The sequence below is a fragment of the Acanthochromis polyacanthus genome, chromosome 2 (assembly GCF_021347895.1).
Source record: "Acanthochromis polyacanthus isolate Apoly-LR-REF ecotype Palm Island chromosome 2, KAUST_Apoly_ChrSc, whole genome shotgun sequence".
In the NCBI taxonomy this organism is placed as follows: Eukaryota; Metazoa; Chordata; class Actinopteri; family Pomacentridae; genus Acanthochromis; species Acanthochromis polyacanthus.
The window spans coordinates 19,758,871-19,782,261 of record NC_067114.1 but is presented as its reverse complement, the minus strand read 5'-3'; the positions used below and the strand labels follow the sequence as shown (position 1 = coordinate 19,782,261).

The following is a 23,391-nucleotide window of genomic DNA, read 5'->3' as shown; positions in this document are numbered from 1 at the left end:
CAAAAGCTCTGTCAGCCATTGTCTTAAGCTGAGATTTGGAACACACAGAAGGCCCCAGTCCAAGAATGTTAAACAACAGTCTGACTTGTGTGAAGATGAAAGATCTAAGATATACTGAAAGGTGAAACCATGTCATGTCTTGCAAGTAATTACAATAACATAAAAATTGCTTGCTTTAGTTGAGAGCCTGGCAGTTTATTTGACTGTCTGTAGAAAGTAAAATTTCATTATTTAAGCATGATGAAAGACTGTTACAGTAATACAGACGTCATAGAATAAAAGCATGTATACTGACAGTCAATAGAAACTTTGAGGTAGAAATGTACGCAGAATTCTACTTGTAGGAGGGGTTGTAATTATTCATTGTGGATTTACTGATGATCTAGTGCCCTGGTAGTTGAGATAATGATCAGTTGTCATTTTGTCATGATTCATTGCACATGGGTGGGTCACTTTGCAAACGTGAACCAAATACACACCAAGCAATACTCAGTGAGTATCTGCACAATTTGAGAATGGGTTTTGAAGGCCTATATAAAGGCCCAAAAAAGGCCACCATTGTTAGTCCAGTGAACAGCATCATGCCGCGTCTATCACATGAACAACGTCTCTGGGCACTGGGTATGGTGGAGGCCGGTTTGAGCTACAGTGATGTAGCCAGACGTATGGGCTGTTCCCAACCCACAATCAGAAGCCTGGTCCAAAGCATGCGCCGACGGATTGCTGCCTGCATCCAAGCAAATGGAGGCCATACTCTGTATTGGCTGTTGTGACTTTGTGTTTGGCAGGTGCTGTTTTCTTTTATGAAATTCTTTATTTTGAAATCATTCTTGAAACTTTAGATTTTTGTTTCTGTATGCCAATATGCTAAACAAATGATTCAGATAAAGAAAATCCAGTTTCGGGCTTCAAAATAAAAATTATGTTGAAAAATATGGTCTCAAAGTTTCTATTGACTGTCAGTATACATTTTTTCTAGATCTTTTAAACTTAACATTGGTTGAATTCTGGCAATCTTCCTTAGTTGAAAAAAACATGTCTCTACTGGTTTTGTGATAGCTTAAGTTACAATAAAACATACCACAGAAAGGTGTGTTATGAACCTTCCAATTTGAAAAAATCACCAGCCATATAAAATTAGTTTTCGAAATATAGAATAAATAGCAGCACTCTCTGCTCTGAACTACTGGTGATGTGCTTCCTTATGTAAGGAGACTGAGCTTTTCAGCTGAGCAAATTCTGGCATCCAGCGGCAGCGTATTTGCATAGCTAGCTAATAAACTGCAGGCTGTAGTGGGAGTAGTAACTGGCTATTGAGCAGGAGAATGACTGACGCTAATGCATCGTAGTTTTTTTTTTTTTATAATGTTATAGTGTTAAGATGGGTCATGCAAATTATGGCTGTAGTACATTCTGAGTCATGATTTCTGGCGCATGGTCTAAATCCACAATCCAGTACTGCAGTACATAGTTCACAGTATTTTCAATGGTTTTCAGCAGTTTTAAGAGCATGAAAACAGGTTTTGAATTATTAAACATATATGTATCTCAAAGGAGGAACATTTGCAGGTAGAAGTCAGGTTACACTGGAACTTTTCTTCCACTTTGCACCTCTGCTCCTCTTAGGACAGCTTAGATAATCATAGAGAGGACATCACGCTCAGTGAGCTAACTACTGTCGTTAGGATGCAACCAAAACTCCTGGTTAAAAACTCATGCTTTTAAAACATTAAAACCATTTTGGTTATTATCAAGAAAATCATGGAAAATGGCCAGATATCAGCTCTAAAAAGAAACTCTTATGAGCTATTTTTGTTGGTATCATTATATTTGTCCAAACAAATGTACCTTTAGTTGTACCAGGCATTAATTAAAATGAACAAGAAATTGAAGGAAACAAAGGTGGTCTAATAAATTTTTCCATGACTGTATAACAGAAAAGTTTTGTGGGAAAGAAATCTCACATACAGTATACTATATAGCCTTTAATTCATATGATTATAACATTTAAAATTCAGAAAAATATACTGATGTATCTGTTTGAGTTTTCAGTCAGACACCATCACCGTTAACGAGACAGTGTGTTACTGTTCTTGTGCACAAAGTTTCAAATTTACCAATAGAAGACATCTGTGAACCTGAAGATGTGTCTGAGATGTGTATAATGGGATACCCTAATGGTGGAAGCACACACTTAAAGGCCATAAAATGGAAAATGCTTTGCTAGTTTAAATGAATTCTGCATCCACTGGCAGCAGCAGTAAGAGGAGAAAAAATTATAAATGGTGTAGTGCAGTTGGCTTTTTCTCAGAGTCTTTCTGTGGACTCCCACGAGATAAAGATGAAGTGGGATAGATGCTCACTGTGTTGGCTATGTCCTTTGTTCTCTCTTTGAAATCATGCAGGTGATTTATGAGCAACGCTCACAAATAATGCCTCTGTTGTGTTTTGCTGTGTTTCAGGAGTCCAGTGCAGACAGTTGCAGAAACATATTTCAGTGTGGTGATTTGAAAGAGAAAGACGATACATAAAAGAGAAAAGGAAACAATAATAAGGAGAGGGTTTGATTAACTTCTAAATATGGGAAAAATGATGCATAGTACTAAGGGGTACCACATAAAAGATTCAGTGGGCCTGCATTTTTGAAACAAACACTAAACTGCAGATATTTACTGTTCTGGAGGCCCATTGAGCTTTTTTCTACGACCAGGGAATTACTGAAAGTGCTTGATAGAGATAGGACAGCTCCAGGCTTTAAAATGTAATGATTTGTCAAATCAAAGTGATATACTTGCCATTGAGCGATCTGGTGACCAGATTCTAGATCCAGGCACTTCCTTTTAATCAAAGCTGCAAAATGAAATTGTGCCCAGCCAACTGAAAACTACACCCAGATGACTGTTTCACAGAAGGAAATAAATTATATTTCCCCCTCCCTTGTCGTCATGTGTGTTTGCCATAAAACTTTCAACCTGCAGAAGCAATTACAGCATTGTTTGAGCCAACTACACGCCAACGGTTTGCTGCTCAGTGTCAGTTCATTTCAACATCTCATCTATCAGGGTCAAAACGGCAGAGCTGTTGTTTGCATGTTGCTAGAGGTCACTGCAGTAATCCCTTGTGTCTAATGACCACAGGATCCCACTTTGGCCACTCTGATGGTACGTTACTTAGTGCTCAACAAGTATAGTGTTCACCTTTGTGCTTTAATGGCTGACTCTTACTTCCCCAATGTGGCTGTAGACCTGTTTTCCTCTGTTTAATGGCAGGAGGAGGAGCTGGCTCCCTGTGCCCACTGAGACACATAGCACTGTAATTACACTCTGCCAGACCAGACTGGTTAGGGAGAAAAGGCCAGGGTAAGTGCACACCCATAGGATGCACACAAAAACACATAGTTAAGTGCATTACACACACACACACACACACACACACACACATATATATATACATATATATAGTTCACGGGGACACAACAGTGCTTCCACATGCAGGTCACACAATGTAACCTTTCTTAGAGCACACACTGTATGTAGTACACATACACACAACACTGTCCCCAGACAGATGCTCCTGATGATTTATTAAAGCAGCGAGAGGAGAAAAGGAGAGTCACCAGGTCCCGGTGATGGAGAGAGAAGAGGAAAGCCGTTGGGAGACAAAGTGGGGCAGAGATCTGGTCAACATGTCACACTGATAGTGGACAGTGTGTGGATGGACCCACCTCGGAAAGGTTCACGAAAGGAAATTAAGTTTTAAAGGTAATTACTGTATGTATATTATGCCTTAACGTCATATTTTCTCTAAGTAAATACATCTGACTTGTACATTTTGGCTTGTCAGACACAAGTGTACCAATTAAGCTTAGATGAACCCCTTGACGTCTATTGTCGCAAATTCACAACATACCACTTTCATTCAGACTGCAGCTGAGATACTGTATCCATTCTCCCAATGGTGGCTTGTGCTTATTCAGTACGTACCTCGGAACCTTTTGCAAGCACTGGTTTCTCGTAGCACCGGTCAGAGCGGGACCTAATTACTATATATCTGTTATTATTTTTGTGCATCTGTTCTATGTGTAATAGACAAATTAACAATCTCCACTTATTTTAGCATCAGCTGGAAAGCAAAAACATGCAAAAGTTTTTTTTTTTTAATTTAATTGTGAATAAGTTCAGACATCAAAGGGTTCACTGCATTCCATTTAGGTCTTTCAGTGGAATTGCCCTGAAATGATGCACACTGTCTCAGTGGCCTGGCTTACTAGAACACCTAAGTGAAAGAAGTCTGTTTTGAAACTCAGTATTTGCTAATTCACTACTCCCTATATACACACAGGGGTATTTGATTGCATTAAAACTGCTGCGTACCATTTAGGTGAGCTAGTTCAAGGATCCTGGTATGCGTTCAAGCAGCCTCACTTGCATAGCTCACTGGAACATTTGATGGAACTCAGCCAACTGGACTTTTCTCTTGGCAAGCCAAAATGTAAAAAAACTAAACTAAACATGAGCAGTAAACTGAGATTTACATTTATTCATAAATACTGACAGGTACAGAGTCACACAAAGGTAATTTTTGCATTTCTAAAATGTAAGTATATCACATACGACTTGTTTGTTCTCTCATCGGTTTAATATGGTGACTCAGAAAGCTCAGCACACTTAAAGCTGCTGTCCGGAGTTTCCGTTTGTTTTCAATTTATGTATCATTTTTTAACAAAGCTTAAATGTGTTAGTCTAGTTCGATACTATAATATAAAGTTAGTATAACGCGATATGAAAATTTATTCCTGAGCTCCGCCTTCCTCTCATAGACCCCCATGTTATTCCAAAAAGCGCCGGTTGCTGCCGACCAATCAAGTTCGAGCTTCCGCTTTGTCATGCTGTCAATCAACGGTTACGCGCACAGCAAGCAAGCCCATGCAGAGGTGGGCGAGCTACGCACTACGCAACCGCGCGCACATTTGTTTTGCTTGTGGAGGAGAGAGCATCAGGGCTCAGCAACTTCCAGAAAAGTTACCAATCCCACGGCTTGTCAGGCCAAGAGATTGCAGGACGTTTTTTGGCTCGGGGTGCTCCCGTCGCTCCCCGACCACGGCCTCCATAGCCCGCCTGACGGCTTCGTTTAGATGCCCGACCTCTGGAGGAAGATGTTGGGGCGTCTGGGACATACTCTTCGTCAGAGGAGTCATGCAATTCTGAACTCTAGATAGAAATAAATAAACAATGTAACACATATACACGCGTAAATGCACTAAGTTTGATAAACAACGTCATCGAGAGGGATACACGAGTGTAATCACATATTGAAACTTTACTCGTTTGTCCTAGCAGATTCATGTTATTTTGGTATTAGGACAAGTTAGACTCAATACAGCATTCTAACGTAATTCCTTTATTATTTACTAAATGTACTAAATGCAGAAGAGGGGAAAACAGCAAAACAGGCCATATGCTGCAGCACTCCGGGCACTTCTCTCATGTACTGCGCGCGTGCACAAATAAAGGGGCGAAATCAGAGGGAGGGTGGGACCAACAGCGTTTTGGGAGACGCTGCGATTCAAACTCCGGACAGCAGCTTTAAGCTTGAGAAAACACATGCAAATATACAAAACACAGGCAAATCAAGAGGAGCTCTTCACCAATTTAACATGACTTACTGCAATGGAAATGTTTCTGGGGGGCACAATAAAGTGCCGGGCATGGCTGGAAAATTAGCTAACGTGGTTCTTCTGTTTTTTGTTTCAACCTCCTAATGACGTGACTCATACATCACTACAGATGTCATCTGGAATAAGCCATGCTTGGCCAGATTATTTATAGCTCAATAGGCAACTTATCTATAGTAACCACTTTGGCTGTCCTTCAAGTGGATACTTCAAAGAATCGCCATGCTCATTAACAGGAGACATAGTATGCTCATTTCCAGCTCTATATTTTTATTCTGGGCTCCGTTAAAGCAGCTTTGTATGATTCACAGTTCAAAATGTTCCTGATTTATCTCTTACTGCCTGTTTTTTCAGTCAGCTCTTTAAGCCCCCTTCCTAAAACCCATTTCTTTAGCCAGCTTTCAGAAGCCTGTTGAGGAGCAGCATCCATTGTTTTTTTCAAAACAGCATTTTTCAAGAAAGAGTCTCCAAGCAGTCTTCAGAGTCTGATGCGAATAATGTTGATTCAATACAGAGGCTGTAAGAACAATCTTGAGATTTTAACTGACTATACAAAACGTTACATTGTCTTATATACCTTCTCCTAAACATTCCTCTTCCATTCTGGAAGCCACAACCCATCGTCTTAAGACCTAATCAAAATGTACATGATGTAATCTTACCTAAAGCTAGACCACCTCCTCTATTTATATCTCTGCTAGGTTGGCATTATTTCTGCTTGGCTCAGCATGCCCTGGGTTTCAGCTCATGAGAGCAGACATAGAGGGGGCATGAACTTCCTGTCTCATGTCTTATATGAGCTCCGTAGGCTTCAGTTGGGTTGTTGCTTTCCACAGGATTATTCAGTGTACTCATAACTTCAGTTGACACATTAGATCTGATAATCTTCTCTTTGTTAGCTTTTAAATGTAATTCACACACCCCATTTGACTAATTTTATCATTTGGTCAATCTTAAAATGCTACAACAACACCCTTTGCTTTGATTACTACTTTGCACGCTCTTGGCTTTCTCTTGATGAGCTTCATGAGGTAGTCACCTGAACTGGTTCTCCAACAGTCTTGAAGGAGTTTCCAGAGATGCTGAGCACTTGTTGGCCCTTTTGCCTTCACCTTGTGGTCCATCTCATCCCAAACCATCTCAATTGAGTTTTGGTCAGGTGACTGTGGAGGGCAGGTCATCTGACGCAGCACTCCATCATTCTCCTTCTTGGTCAAATAGTTCTTACACAGCCTGGAGGTGTGTTTGGGGTCAATGTCCTGTTGAAAAATAAATGATGGTCCAACTAAACGCAAACTTGATGGGATGGCATGTTGCTGCAGGATGTTGTGGTAGCCATGATGGTTGAGTGTGCCTTCAATTTTGAATAAATCCCCAACAGGGTCACCAGCACAGCAACCCCACACCATCACACCTCCTCCTCCATGCTTCACGGTGGGAACCATGCATGTAGAGACCATCCGCTCACCTTTTCTGCATCACACAAAGACACAGTAGGTGTAACCAAAGATCTCAAATTTGAACTCATCAGACCAAAGCATAGATTTCCACTGGTCTAATGTCCATTCCTTTTGTTTCTTGGCTCAAACCAATCCCCTCTGTTGCTTTTCCTTAGTGGTGGTTTCTCAGCAACTATTTGACCATAAAGGCCTGATTCTTGCAGTCTCCTCTGGTCAGTTGATGTAGAGATTTCCTGGCTCGGTCCTCATGTGAGCCAGTTTCCTCGTAGCGCTTGATAGTTTTTGTGACTCAAATTGCAGCATTATTTTTCTGAATGCTTCACCTCTAAACTGGTAATGTTTTCTGAATCTGCTTGTGCTTAGTTTATTTGCATGTGTTTTTTCAAGTGCTCTTAGAGCCACTGTAGTTTAAAGTTTCAAGGGTGCTATATAAAAGGAATCCAATCCACACACAGAATTCTGACACTTAAATGAAAGCACTCCATAGTAAATAGCGCGTGGTTCCTGACAGCCTTTTTCACAGCACATATTTTGCCTTGTCATAGAAGGACAAGCACAGATGCAACAGTGTTTTCAGTGACTCTGATTCATTGAAGTGGTTCACTGAGACCATCTGCAAAGTAATCCTAAGAAATTCTTACATTTTTCGGTGTAGATACTAGTTTTCATGTATATAATCATTCACTGGTTAGGTGAATCTACCTGGAATTTGCCCCTATACAGATTTCATGGTCTTATCACGCTTTCTCTCCCGCTGCAGCTCAAGAACTACTGATAAAATACAGTCAAGATTTATTTACCCTGAAAGTCACAAAATGTTTACCACAAGATATTCAAAATAACCAAAATGATTAGTAAAATGATTTACATGCATGCCCTCAGTATCAATATATTAAGCTTAGTTTGCTTTCATGCAAACTAGACTGATAAATGTTTTAATAAGTGTTTCCCCTAAGAGAACTCATTTGATTTCTATTTAACGATAACATATTGTATAATATTGTCGTATTTATTTATTTATTTTTTTGCATTTTAATATACACTACTGGTGCATTATTGTGTCTTTAATTGTATTTAATTGCATTAATTTTATACAGCATATATAGAGTCATAAAGTTGTCTTAATGAAGTTTTATAACTTAAATGTCAACTTTAAAGTTCAAACCCCATTGGTTTATCGCTTCTGCCTGGTTTAAAATTTTAAAAAAAAGAAAGAAAAATTCATGCTGTGAGTGAGTAATCCTTCCCAGAGGAGAGCTCCATCAATCTTCCCCTGAAGAATAAACAGCCCTCTGCTTTGAAGGACATAGAGAAGTCCAGGTTGGAGGCTTCATGTCTGTCCGGCTGTTACTCATACATAACAGCTGGTTGCATTACATTATCACACAGATGGACATGTTCCTGTAGCCCATAACTTCTGGATAATATATCCTCCTCTTGTTGAGCTTCACTGCAGTTTTGTCCTCCTGTCATATGCTCAATTAGCTGCCTCTGGAATTCATCTAGGCTTTATTTTTAGTGATCCAACAACAAAGTCGTCATCTTAACATAAATTATATCAGCCGGCTCATCCTCAAAGATCGGAATTTGCCCATCATCAATTTGTCCTTTGCAACGTGCTGCAAATGATGACCAAGAAACTCCCAGAGGAGTTGACAGTATGCAAATTCGAGGTCAAGGTTGTGCAAGTCAATGTAATTTTGCATCTTGGCAGCTCTACTGTAGGATGAATCAGGTTAGTGTTTTCCTCTCTTTTCCTTTCCTTCTGGGAGTACAGAAGTGAGAATGGCAGTGTTTTCTTCCCCTTGATACATTTTGCCCCTTTGTGAATGTTTTTTTTTTCTTCTTCCTCTTTTTGCTTCCTGTTTCTCTGATTGCACAGTGAGAAAACAAGCTGACGTGACTGGCATAATTGGCTCAGGGGAAGAAAATGAGTGAAAATTTTAAAATGCGCACACACACTTGCAGGTGAAGCAGGGGAATAGAACATCTGAGAATCTTTTTAGAAAATAGTGATGCAATTTCTTGCAACGCTTCAGACACCACTTAAAACTGCTCTAAATGTGAATCTAAATGACTCACTAATGTCACACTTGGTAGCTACAGTGAAGTTAACAATATGGACTTTTTGTAGTTGTTAAAATTGCAACTGACAATGTTTAACTTTTTCTACTTTGTGATCTTTAACTTTTCAATGCTGAAAGGGGAATTTAGAGTGTAGAATCACTGGCTGAAAGATTCAGTCAAATTCCTTGCTAAAAAAACAAACATTCACACCACAAATGCACCATTATTATTCAGTAATAAAAACCCTGTAGGGGTTTAGTTCTTGAATGCAAGAAATGTCATCTTGAATAATAATTTCATTGATCTCCGACATCCAAAATGGGAAACATTTCAGCTCAGGACTAAAAAAATATTTCACATATCCCATCATTTTCCTCGAGCATTCTCTATTCTTTACCTTATTCTTATTTCTTTATACCTTCTTGTTCTTATTTCTGTCAGTCTCGTGATACCTCTCATTGTCTTTCTTTTGCCCTCTCCTTCAAAACTAAACCACAGCTGTAAAGACAATACTTAAAGGGTGAAACTGACAAACGGACTTACTTTGTCTTGCCCTCTTATGCCCTGGTTCCAGATGATTAGATGCACTGTGTGCCTGTGGCTGGAACAATTAGTTTAGGATGCACATCTTACATCTCAGAAGAAGGTATTGCTTTTGTGGTTTCAGAAGTAGTTTTGTTCCGGTGTCATTTTGAATGACAGTTGTGCAATTTGCATTTTCCTCAAGTATTAACCATGTGATATAACAGAGACGGCCCACATAAAAATGCACAAATGTGGCAATAAGGTTCTGCCAGATGACATGTTTCTGTGAGACTATTTCCTCCCATATACGTGCATTTCTTCTCGTGGGCGTGGAATGACTGGTTGTAAGTAGAGCATAACTGATCTAAAAACACTCATCTCGCACATCATGAACTCCAACAAAAAGAATAAGAGTGAAACTTTTTTTTTTTACGAAGTAAAGCCTTGATGTATTTTGTAAAAGATTACAGTATCTGGTGCAAAGATCTGTAGGTGTTTTTCAAAGAAAATGCATCAAAAGGCGAAATATCTTCAATGGCGCGTCAGATTTATAAATATGCCACGTGCAGATTCCACCAGGAAGCTTTTATATGGCAGGTGTGGAGGACATAAGTCTTGAAAGTTTCTAACTAGGAGCCAAAGTGTCACCCTGGAACTTAACACCAATCATTTTTTTTTTTTTTTTTTAGGTCAAGCTCATTGGCATCGGATCCTTTGAGTCCTATGGGTTGCAGAGTGGGACCTCCATTGATCAGGACTGTTCTGGTGCATCGTGTGGATATATGATCGCACTGGGATCAGAAGAGAGTAAGTGCCTCTTTGATGTGCTATTTGGGCCATATTTGAGCAGCTCTTGCAGTGCCAGGTATTGTGTGTCAAAGCAACATCCACATGAATGCCAGCACCAAATGTTTCTCAGCAGAGCATTGCATTCTAACAAAATGTTCAATGCTATTCACTTCAGCTGCCACTGTCGGTTATGTATTGCGCTGTTCTAGTTTTTTCCCAGACTAACTAGGCTGGAAGAGTAAAACTCTGAAAGTAAGTCCAGTAAATGAAAGACACCATGGTTAGCTTAGAAAAGCAAAGTGCCTATGAGTCTTTAAAGTGAGCGCAAGCGTGAAAATGTGAGAAAAAAAAAAACAGATATAAAGGGGTGAGCTCATCAGATTGCCCTCAACTCTGCTTTAGAATAAGGGCTCAAGGCTGAATCAGCTGCTAAAGCCTTTACACCAAAATCACAGTTGGTGATTGAGTGGCAATGCTGGTAATGCAGGTGTAACAAAAGCATTGGTAAAATAAATCTGAAATATCAGTGGGTCCATTGCGTTGATTTTTCTTCCTTCTTTTGAATGTAATGGAAAACCTGTTTGGAAGCCTTTTTAGAGATTAAATAATTTCCATAGTGGTTGTAACCACAATTTACCCACAACAAGAGCAAAGAGCTTTGCAAAGGTCTCGGCGTGAAATACAAGGAATCGGGTGCTTCTATGAACAGTAGCTGACAAATTTGCTTCTTCATGGACCTTGATGCTTCAGAGATAAAAAAAATCCTGAGAAATGATAAATACTTAAACATTAACAGGAATCTTACTGGACAGTTGCTCAAAATGACCCGGATGTTTTAACACATTTGCACATACTTTATGCACATAGAAGAAAAGTAGACTTTTGTACAATATCTCACTAAATATATTTACATGACATACAATTCGCCATCAGTGCAATACATAGGAATGTTGCATATTTACCAAATGTTAGACTCTTTCCTTTATGAAGAAAAATAATTCCAATGACAGAAGCTGATATAACTAATGTGTAAAGTAACATGTGCAACTTTCATATTGGTTAACAGCTTCACAGGAAATAAAAAAAATAAAATCTTAGTACCACCCTATCAACAATCAGATATTTAGCATTGAAAAAGTAATAGATCACATGTACATATATATCTTCATACATGTAATGGATTGCTTTTGTACAAATATTTTATATAACTTTGGCAGTTTATCAGGAACAAAGTTATCGGAAAAATATGAAACAATAATATCAAACTGTCAGCAATGTCATGTAAGCTTGCCTTCCAAAGCTCATGTTCACAGTGGTCATTCAGAAAGGCTGGAAGCCGATGGTCGAAAAGAAAGAACAAAGTAAGCCAAAGAAAAAGAAAACATTTCCATCCTTTCTGCTAAGACTGTTAGCACTGGAGGCTGTCGTCATTGTTGTCATGGTTATAAAATTACAAACACCTATGAAGGTTTACATAGCAGTCATCGCCATTTAAAAAAACATGGTCTATTTTCAGGTCGACTTAAAATACAAACAGTTTTGAAGGCAAGGGGACAGGACCCTGCTCAGCGGTCACTGTGGAATCATGGGAGAGACATGACCGAGAAGAGGACATGCACAACAGTGCTGTGTGGAAGAACGTGAAGCCAAAAAACGAGGGTGCAAAATGAACGACTTTGCAACAATCAAAACGCCACACGGTCAGAAAATGACTTACACCGGACAAAATAATCGAGCAAATTTCAAACATACTAAGTTCACCATAATTCATATACGTTGATTTTGTTCTTTTTTTCCACTGGTTTGGCACTTTATTGGAACAAATCTCTGTTCAAAAAGACTAAATGTAGTACAAAAGGTATCATGTCTCATTAACATAACTCGTAGAATATAGTACTTAATAGTAAGCATACGGTAAGTAAACACTTGTACATACTGTAGTTTTAAAATGAACATTCCAACAGATGTTTTACGCACATGCACAAAAACAAACAAACACAACTCTCTCTCTTTCTCTCTCCCTCTTGCTGCCGTTGCCACATTCGAGCCTCCTCTGTTTCTCTTTGGACAATCTCATTCTGCTGCTGTTTTCTTCAGCCTCTGTGCCTGAAAGCACAACCGTTGCTAACGCTCTTTCTCTCCCTCCACCTTATCTCTCACTTAAGACAACACAACTCTTTTAATACTGCATTTTTTTCACTCCACATTACGACACTTCCTCCGCCGAGCGTGTGTCAGTCTTGAGACGCACAAACTCTTTGGCCACCTCGTCGTGGGTCCTTTGAGAGAGTATCCTCATGATGGTGAGGCCCGTTTCGTCCATGGAGATGCTCTTCACCAGCGGGTAGCAGGCGGAGCAGCTGCCCTTGTCCGCCAGCTCTCGGAGCTGGATGACCGTCATGCCGATGATGCGGTCCTCCCGGGCAAAGCAGTAGTCCTTTACTGAGACGTGCAGCTCGTAGGCCTCGGGACCGTGTTCGTTACTCAGAACACTGGCAGGAATGACAAGGAGAGAAAAGACAAGTGAGAGAGGAGTTTGAACAGGTTCACAAGATGCCCACTAATAACTAATAATAAGCGGCATGGCTAATGAAAACTAACACAGCAGGGGTAACAGCATACTGACAGTAGCCTACAAATGCTGTTCAGTAAATTTAAAGTCACTTAAAGGTACGCTCAATTAAATCTGATGCACTGTCTTTATGAGCATTCAAACTTAGTGAAAAGCCCAAATTCTCGTTCCAAAGATTCGTACATGAGAGCAAACCAATTGCTTTTGGGAACCTGACATTCAGCTTTGTTCGCTGCTGAATATAAAGTGTCAGTAAAGCAGTCTGGCTTGGTGACATTTCCCCAGAGAAAAGCCTCCTTATTGTATGTGCGGCTATGATGAGACGATTGAATCATGTTTTGTAAGTCAAATGAACATTTCTATTTAAATGAGCCATTATTCTTACGCTGCCTCTTTCAAAGCTGATTTTTAATTATCCCTAGCAACTTAACGGCTTCTTTAAATTCAAATGGCAAAGCCAGGAGTGAATATATAGGTCCAACCAGCAGTGTGCTTGCACAGATCACACTGGTGTGGCTATAACTCAGTCTAAATCACTTCTGCTCGGTGACTTGGCTGCACTGGCTTGGCTCTGTGCATTACAGTGTTGAAGATATAAAATTGCAAAAGCAGTCCCGTGATTTTCTTCAACTGTTTCAAGGCAAAGAGCAGAAGAATTTGCTTTCTATTCACAGCTTAGAACAGCTGCCCTCGCTGCAAGGTTATACAGGTACTGTGGGGCGTACCGGTTGCTGCACGCTCTTTTGAGATGTGCCTACAGAATGAAGATCTCTGGTTTAAGGGCACATCGTTTATACTGTATGTGCCTGGTCATCATATTAATTACTGCACTACAATAAAACCTACCAGCTTTACTGTCCCTTCTCTCCACTTTTGTAACTAACAAGAAAGAAAACTGCATACTCACTACTGGAATGTTTCATTGTACTTTGGTGACCAATTGTTATTCTTGGTCTTGGTGCTGAATTTGCGCTTCTTGTCAGCCAGGTGCGGACCGACAGCGTTGACCTCTACGAATGGCCTGAACATGGCATTGGTCTGCCAGATGAGGTTGTTGACTGCGACCACTGAGGAAGGAAATAATTCAGAGGAAAATACTGAAATATGTCATAGATACAGGTTATGCAAAAAGAAAAGGAAAGTTCATGTCAAACATGAATTCTCCTGATGGAAAAGGTGTATTTCTGGCCCTGTTTTCTATTCCTGGGGGTGTATTTGTCTTTTTCTCATAGATTACTGGCTAACTGTAGAAAATGCCTTCTTGTGCTGAGATATTGCCAGAGCAAGTACAACGGAGTCTGATAGCAGAAACATTTCAAGTGATCTATAACATTAAGAGTAAACATCTCAGGGTGTTAGTGCCTATGAATCAAAGCGAAAAGATTTCTTCCCAGACTCACCACTCCACACTGACATTCAAAAAATGTGTAGGAATAAATCCACCATGAAGGAGACAAGATACACTGATTGACACGGCAGCTTCAATGCACCCATAATGCCACGGCAGTGTGCAGCCACAACAGATGGATTTCAAGTTTTACATGTTTTATTTGGTTCTGTGAAAGCTGTCAAAGATAATGCAGAAAAACAAATGTGCTAAACTGTAGATCTTCATCCTACAATAATGAGTCTTCCTTGAATAGAAAACACAAATGTATGATTGCAGAGTCACCTAACTGCCAATCACATTGCCATGCAACTGCTGTCACTGATTATAGCTGTTTGGCAGCTGTAGTGCATATGGTGCTGCTGGAAGGAGGCGGAATGTGTATCATTGCAGCTATGTGGGTGATGCTTTTAGTGAGTCAAATTTTTGTTACTGAAAATGAGAAATCTAAAAATGTGTGATTATAAAAATAGAATAATAATAAAAAAAGCAGTCATGCCTATTTATAATGAGGGTAAGAGTACGCAAACTTTTCTCACAGAACCATGCTGTGAAAAATGTTTGATACAGGCACAAGTAAGCTAGAATCTGAACATAGTCATTTCTACTTAAAAAAATAGGTAAGTGAAGTTGGTGTATCATGCATATTTATTCCCAGTTACTGAAGTTTGCAGAGATAATACCAGCTCTGTAAGTCTATATAGGTACAATGTTGCTCTGAGATGAATGACAATGTAAACATTCCAATGATAATGCTAACATGCTAACGCTAAACTGGTAAAATGTTCATCATCTCAGTTTAGTGTGTTAGCATGCCAACATTTGCTAATTAGCACCTAAAACAAAACATCACTGAAGCAGACAGGAATGCCACTGGGTTTTAAGTATCACCACTTTTTAAACTTAGGCAAGACATAATAATCAGTGTACTAATTTCACAGCAATACATATTCAATTTGTGAAACATCTGTGCTGCAAAAAAAAAAGTAATATCATTATCAAAGTCATCAGGAATGGCTCTCTGGGGAGCACAAAGGTCTCTATGCTGACTGTATACAGAGACGGACAAACCCTCTTTGGCGTCATGCACTGGTTTGCTAAACAATGCTTTTGAAACTTGGTGTTGTGGCTCCAACTGTCACCATCTTGGCAGTGCTTGACTATTTCTAACTCCTGGCTAATCCAAAGAGAAGCAAACAAGTGGAGTGTGGGTGGAGCTGAGGCGCATCATGCAAATGCCTCTGAGCCATGGACTGTTCAACGATGGCTGTCACACTCTTAGTTCTAGTTGCGCAAAACTTTAATTTTTGATACAATTTAAATGGGTGAGATATATTTTTTTAAAAATCCCTCCCCGTACAGTTTTTATGGACACAACATCAAGCCTATAGACCAAAACAGTTTTTTGCACCAGACTTGGACATTTAATATGGGGGATCTATGGGAATTGACTTGTTTTTGGAGCCAGCCTCAAGTGGTTATTCCAAGAACTGCAGGTTTGGCATTTGTTTCTTGGCTTTGTTTTTATCTCTGGTTTCCTCTTGATCTGTGCTAGATTTTATAGCAATCTGTCCAGTAGTTGTTCAGGTATTTCAGTCTGAATCCAAATCCAAAATCAGCAACACACCTATATTACGATCCATAAATCTTTGCTGCTATGGTATAGCCTTATAATAAAAATACAGACAAGAAAAATATAGGTGGCTCTGATATATAAATCTACCTAATCTTAGATACTAGGCTATGTCATGCATTTTATACCCTCAGCAGGAACCAAAAAGAAACTGTGGAGCAAGTCATCATTGTTGTTTCATTTTTAATTACTTTAATTGTGACATTAGCAATTAATTAGATGATAATTTTCGTATTCTTTGTGTTTGAAGGAGCGCCAATGGTAAACAACAATCCTCCTGATCATGGCCCCAGCAGTCCTGTTGCGCAAATGAAATTGAGTCTTTGAACACGCAGGTGTGAATAAATTTGAATAGAAATGATGAGAAGCAGGTCTGGGTATAGGAAAAAGCTCACCCTTCACGCTGACTTTGTGCTCTCCAGTGCCAGGGTGAGAGATGAGATTCACTTGCATTGACACCTCCCCCACCGATCCATTGGATGACTGACCTGGACACACACCAAAACAGCAACAGGAGAATTGGAAAGAGGCATAATGAAAATCTGGGAGAACGGGGGAGAGGCAGAGAGGAAGCCAGAGAAATAGAGTGACCAGGAACCAGAAATAAAAGAGAGAGAGGATGCAAGGACATGATCCAAAACTGTGGGTGCAGCTTTGTGGGTTTTTTTTCTTGTAGATGAGGTATCCAAACATTGATCCAAAAAGCTGTGTATAAACACCTCTCTGTATGTCAAAGCTAAAAAAAAACAAACCTAAACCTAAGAAAAGCAGAGCAGGAGTAGACTTGTTTTCACTGCCAGTAGCAAACAGAGCCAGGGTTTCCTTTAGCTTCAGGCTAAACAAAAAAAAAAGAAACATGAAATAATCTGCCTGGTTTGAAGGCCGTGCAAGAGGCAGATGGTGTGAGGGGATCCACTAAATGAATAATGTTCTACATGATAAAATCATCAAACTGCTCAGCTCAACGGATATACAAAACACCAGATTTGACTGTATGCGGGGCAACCCAAGTAGGAATGAAAACAACACATCAGAGAGGAGGTAGCAAGGGGACAAGGGCGAACAAAAGAATGATTGCAATGGAGGAAATACCCTTTCAGGCATCACACCCTGTAGAGCTACATCCTCGTTACAGCTACAGCCGCATATGGACAAACAGAATTAATTGCTGACCGCGTGTCTCACTTTGCCTAATGCAGAGAGTCCTTCCCGTTTTAGCTGATGTTTCACTCAGCTTGGGACACACAAATGTTGAACACTGGAAGGCAAGTGTGGTTGATGAACGGGCATGGTGATCCAATAGCTAATCAATATGTGCCAAACATGTAGTGCCCATTATAGCTGGTAATGAAGAAACAAGCCTCAAGATTTAGTGTAATGATGCCCTGAGAGGCTGGGGAAAGGCAGAACAGTTTTGCTGCTGCACAATTAGTCTCTGGACTTGTGGGAAATTATCGGAGCAATGCAGTTGCACATTTACATCAGCTATTGGCTGAAACAACATTATTGGTTAATAGACTTCCTTGGTGTGCTTTCTGACGGAAGTCGGATGCATGACACTGCCAGTTAGCACATTTATGAGAGAATAAACAGATTTAGACAGCAGACACTGGAGCAGGGAGTTTGAGAGACATGGAAGAGCGGAGTTTGAGTAAGATAAAGGAAAACAGAGGTAGATAAAACAAAGGTGACAGAGAGTAGGGTCAGAAGATTAAGTGAGATAAATGTAACAAAGGGAATTAACAGATAAGAAAGGTGAGCATTAATTGTCAAAGACTTGCTCTGTAATTCACAGCTTTTTCCATTGTCAGACAAGATGTCAGCCTCAGCCTGCATTAAGTAATATAGCAAAAGGAAACTACTTCATTAGCAAGAAAGTGCAAATTATAAATGTGAAATTACCATCTATAGGACTGCTATGTATTAATGCGGCTGCATACGGCATCAGCCTCCTCACTAACAAACAGAGAGACACATATGCTTCCAAGAGCATATTTGGCAGGATTAAAGTAGTGCACTCTGTGGTCTAAATATGTCGCTGTCAGAGCACAGGGGTTGGTGATTAATGAAACAGTGTCCACCGTGCTACATCAAGCATCAGCACATCTCCACACTGTTTACTGACCTAATGCACATCAGCTACCTCACCACTTCCACTTATAGACATCACATTAGACCACCTCAGATAAAGAGCGACAACATGGTGTGAAATCGGGGGTTGGGGGTGGAACACGATGGGAGACAGAGTGGCAGGAAGAGGAGAAACACATCGCAAATCTCAAAAATAGCACACAGCGAAACACTGTGCATCCAGGCCCATCTGTCAGTCAGGGAGGGCGGCATTGCTGGTTGGCTTGCTGGCTGACTTGCTTTCTCCTACAGCCTTTTCTCTTTCCTGCTGCCTGCCTATGTGACGTTCTGCAAGGCTGAACACACCGAGGCAACCAGGAGCTTAAAGGCTGAGTTCCCCCCTCAAATCTCTCCGGACACCTGAAGGTATTTCTGCCTCGTTACAGAGAAAGATGGGAAAAAATTCCAAATAGAGACAGATGAATGAGACAACAACAACACAGAAAAGTGGGTCAGTGATGACGGAGGAGCAGAGCAAGCAGAGAGTACAATAGGGAATTCACAGGTTTACGCTACGCATATCTCTCATACATTTGTCCTGACAGAGTTTTATGTGCTTCCAATGACAGAGAGAGACAGGAGGAGCATGAGAGCCATCAAGCCCTTAAGCACATGGGGTGAGGAGGTCACAGATAACTCCACTTATGCATCTGTTTTTTTCATTTATTTACAGTGAAAGAGACAAATGACTTCCGCAGTGAGGGGATGAGTGCAATTACTGCAATGTCCACTGCTCATACAAGCCTAAAGACAATGAAGTGACACAGAAGGATTTTTAGAACACACATACTGTAATTATGTAACTTGAACTTATAGGGGAACAGCATGCTGCTGAGGTGGAACAGGCCAGGACTGGAGTCACATTATTTTCAATCAATTTTAAATAGTAATAGAAGCTGAAAGTGAACTGAAGCAGAGGAAATAAAGCTTTTTCCACTGAAAAAGCACATGATTACAAATTGGAAGGCTGCAGACATGTTAGACATAAACTGTGAACAATCACAGGAAAAAAAAGATCTGTGAGCAAACAATTTGGAAAGTTCTATTAGAATATGTTTATAAGGGATGTCCTGGAAAAGCACGAAAATGCTATTTTACAATTAGACCAACAATCTGTGCTTTTCACACCTTATAGCCACTTCTGCCATCATTTTCAATAAAGCTGTCTTTGAGCCTGAACTCACCCCTTTCAGACACTTTTTATGGGCACAGGAAACAGCTCATAATGGTTTTCTCAGTGTTTGAATGCTGACATGATTCCACCCCCCCTCCCTGACTGGAGCCTAACTGAGCCTGACCTTGGTTAGCTGCTTACCTTGAGAGGTTTGGGTGCATATATATTTCTTGATCAAGGCATCTGTAGGTTGAGTGTAAAGGCTGAGAGCATATTTGAGGGACTTCATGTCGGGGCTCTTCTCGAGGAAGGTCTTCTTCAGCCCATTTCCTCCAGCATGGAAGTATTGCTACAAAAAAAGAATACGAAACACCACTTCAGAATGAACTTGAGACTGTTAAATTAGTAAACCACTTTTAAGTTGATGCACAACAGCAATTTACAGTTGGCTGGGGGCTAACCTAGGATTATTTAGACAGTATGCATTTTACAAGCAGGAGACCAGGCAGGAGACAGCAGTAATGGCTACTTTGCTGGATAATTACCATGCATTTAAAGTCTGAAGTCCCTGCTTGGTTTGTTAATGCACATTTGTGCTGATGAGCCTGATTGCTGAACACAGACAAAGCTTTGAGTTCCTTTCAAATGTTGTCACCACTCCCACATATGGAAGGTGGGAGGGTGACCATGGACAGATCTTCTTAAGAAAGGATGCACTGCTTTATTCTTTTGTGCTTATTTGTTCAGCTGGCTCTTCTCTGTAACACATGATCTTTACAAAGACAAAGGAGCACACTGGTCTACAAACAAAAGAATTTCACATTTCTAACTGTTTTTTCAGGGTACTATGTTATATTAATAACTACCATCACACATTTTTAACACTAAATAACCCAAATCTAATTAATACTTGAAAAGTGCCCTTTAAATACTAACAAAGGAGTATTTGCTACCTCTACACAGCAGTTGTAATGAACAGAAAATCCTCCCCATGAGTGTGAATGTGAAGACAATCTGTAAGAAATATTGACATCTGCTTATGCTAATTCAGATAAGAAGGATAATTTTAAGCGACTTGAACACCACTGTATTTGTCAGGGTGTAAGATGAGAGTCTGTTGCCGTGATCCAAGTTTAAAAGTTGGTACACACTGATCAACAATACAGTAAACGGAGATACTGTTTGCACATTGTATATGGCTGCCAGGTGACATCTTAGCAGCACCGTCTTCCTCAGACACAGACTGACCCACCCCAGTAAAGAGGGCGCTGGCAAACATTTTGTGACCGGTGTCAGGTCAGTACTTGGCAGTGACTCAACACAGGAGGAGGGACTGTTTTCTGCCTGACCAATGACTCATGAGTCATAAAATTTGACCGACATGTGCCTCTTGTGAACTGTACATAATCTGGCATGCAGGGGATGAGTCATGGGTGGAGTTTTTAGAGAGAAAAAGGACAAAATGGTAAACACTGCAAGAGAAACTGCACATCCTTAATCCACAAAACAGCCTGCAGCAAACAGCAAATCTACTTTGCAAACATACGTTTATGCTTTCTGTCACGAATTAGCATGAAACTAAGGCAAAGCTCGCTTTAAGTGATAATAAAGCTGTACTTTTTTAAAAACACATCCAAGTGCAAATTGGATTAGTTCAAATGACATTATAAGGCCCTACAAGAATTTTCTTTTTTAAGAAATCGTATTATAATAGTCTAACTTGCCCTTTTACAGGATTTCCCAACATGGCGCAAGAAGAATTGAAGAAGTTGAGTATTTACGACATGCATACATGCATGTCATCAACAGTTTTGTCTCATTTTGCTGTGGGGGATTGTAAGTTATGCAGTTTATTTTTATTAAAATAAAAAATGCCACTCTAATAACCTCATCATGGCCTCAGAGCTGATACAAGAAAGTGTGCTGGTTGAGAAAAGTTTTGCCTCATGTTGAAATATGCCCACAGCGTTACTGCTAGGCTGCAACGCTCAACTCCCTCTGGCAAAAAGACCAGAGTCAAACTGCATGCTCAAAATATCACCCTGCCTCTGACAAAATTACCTGTCAAACAGCCACCCTTCCAACATGTCTTCTTTCCCCGTTGCTCCTAAACTTTTTTATATCCATCCCAATATCCCCTTTATGTATTTCTTTCTTTGTCATTTATGTCGTCTTTTTTCTTGATTTCAGTCCCTTGTTTCCTTTCTTATTCCCTGTACTCAAGGCTAACTAGTTGTTTGCAAGGTTGAGGTTATATTTTTCTCTTGATTTCAGTCTTTGGCACATATGAACAAGTAAGCGATCCTCTATATTTCATAGTTATGCACCATCTACATCTGGCAATAGGGTAAACAACTGATGAGGGTCTTCTTGTGAAAAGCATGGCATGTATTCTGAAAATGACCCATTTGTGCTCTCAAATTAAAGGAAAGAGGTGACTCAGCCCAAAGGATCCTCAGGTAAAATGTTTACTGCAATTAGGTTAAAATAGGTGATACATTTTTCATTTCTGCGTGCCTCGTATATATGTACTTATTTTGTCCTCACAGGGTTGTAATATGTGACATACAATTTTATTTATTTGTCCAAAGTTGGGCTGCACAGGGGCTTGGTGGTTCCCGTCCTGGACTTTCCTGGGATCTTTCTGCATGGAGTTTGCATGTTCTCCCTGTGTATGCCTGGTTTTCTCTTTGTACTCTGGCTTCTTCCCACAGTCCAAAAACATGCTGAGGTTAATTGATAATTCTAAATTATCTTTAGGTGTGAATGAGAGTGTGACTGTTTGTCTGTATACGTAGCCCTGAGACTGGCGACCTGTCCAGGGTGTCGCCTGCCTTCACCCTGAGTCAGCTGGGATAGAATCCAGTTCCCCGGCAATCCCAATGAGGATTAAGAGGTGTACAGATAATGGATGGATGGAAATCCAAATTTGATGAGAAAGCCGAAACAGCTGTCTTCTAAAAACATCCACAGGTCAGAGTTCAAAGAAAGGCATAAATGAGGTATTGTTGGGAATCTGTTAATGGACTGCTCTGACATACGTGAACCTCTTTCTGGTCCAGTGCATTTACTCATTATCCTACCCATTAGTTTTCACAGGTTCAAAGTTCACTCTGGATGAAATATTTTCAGTGGGATAATCCGTTTCATATTTATACTGTGTGTGAGTTCACTTTTCAAAACCAAGCAAAACTAGTTCATTTTCAGCTTATTTCCTTACTTGTGTAAAAATGAAGGAATGTGCAACCTCTCTGTAATTTTTTTTCCTGTATTACATTTGACTCCTTAATACAGTACACAGACTAGGTTTTGGGTCATTTATAATAGTAGAAGTCAACATATAAAACACATTTGATGCCATTTTAGATTACATGAGGATATGCTGCAGGTAAACCTCTGCACAGCATTTCTTCATCCAATTGCCCTCTTCTCCTTAACCCAGCTGTGTTAATTGACTGTTCTCATTGGAATACTGATGAAAAGAATCCCTGTGATGTGCTTGATCTGACCCTGCAGGTGGTTACCCTGGTAACAGAAAAATCAATTAGTTTTCTCGGTACTTTGTGTTCCCCTAGCGGCACCTCACCATAACTCTCCTCTTTCAGGCTCGCTCCTGAAACCGTCTCATATCCATTCAAAACATAGTGGCATGGCAGTAAAGTGAAATGCTGCAGCTCATGGTTTATTTTGCTGAGAGGTTTTGGACATCTCTCAATATTCCTGCATACTAATTACATCCCTCAGATGGATGCAGTTGAGCACAGGATTGCAGGCTTTACACGAGCATTTAACTCATTTGTCTGTCACCGGTTTGCTGTGTGCATCTGTTGTTTAGCCATTCTGTACAGCCAACAGCGCACTAAATAAAAAACTAACCTTGATGGTGGGAAGCACAAGGTCCATGGCTGCACACTGGCGTGGTGTCAGACTTCTGGCCTCTTCTCGAATGACATGCTCCTGGAAGGATACCAGAGAAAGTGAAACAGTCTGCAGTAAGCAAAACAACATTACAAGTCACATTCAGACACTTAGAATTTTAA

The 23,391-nt window shown here is 40.2% G+C and overlaps 1 protein-coding gene across 4 annotated transcripts in view; it reads right to left on the bottom strand.

Moving 5' to 3' along the window:
• Positions 1 to 11,348: 11,348 nt before the first annotated feature.
• The window catches only part of LOC110955449 (protein unc-13 homolog C), a 115,989-nt gene continuing 103,946 nt past the window's right edge, over positions 11,349 to 23,391 (bottom strand). For all 4 annotated transcript variants that reach the window (XM_051960169.1, XM_051960162.1, XM_051960174.1 and 1 more), the window contains 5 exons: positions 23,228 to 23,308; positions 19,553 to 19,700; positions 16,503 to 16,595; positions 13,995 to 14,154; positions 11,349 to 13,007 (listed from right to left, as the gene is read on the bottom strand). In XM_051960169.1, coding sequence (XP_051816129.1) covers positions 12,722 to 13,007; positions 13,995 to 14,154; positions 16,503 to 16,595; positions 19,553 to 19,700; positions 23,228 to 23,308 — 768 coding nt within the window. In that variant the 3' untranslated portion in view covers positions 11,349 to 12,721. The remainder of the gene's footprint in view (positions 13,008 to 13,994; positions 14,155 to 16,502; positions 16,596 to 19,552; positions 19,701 to 23,227; positions 23,309 to 23,391) is intronic.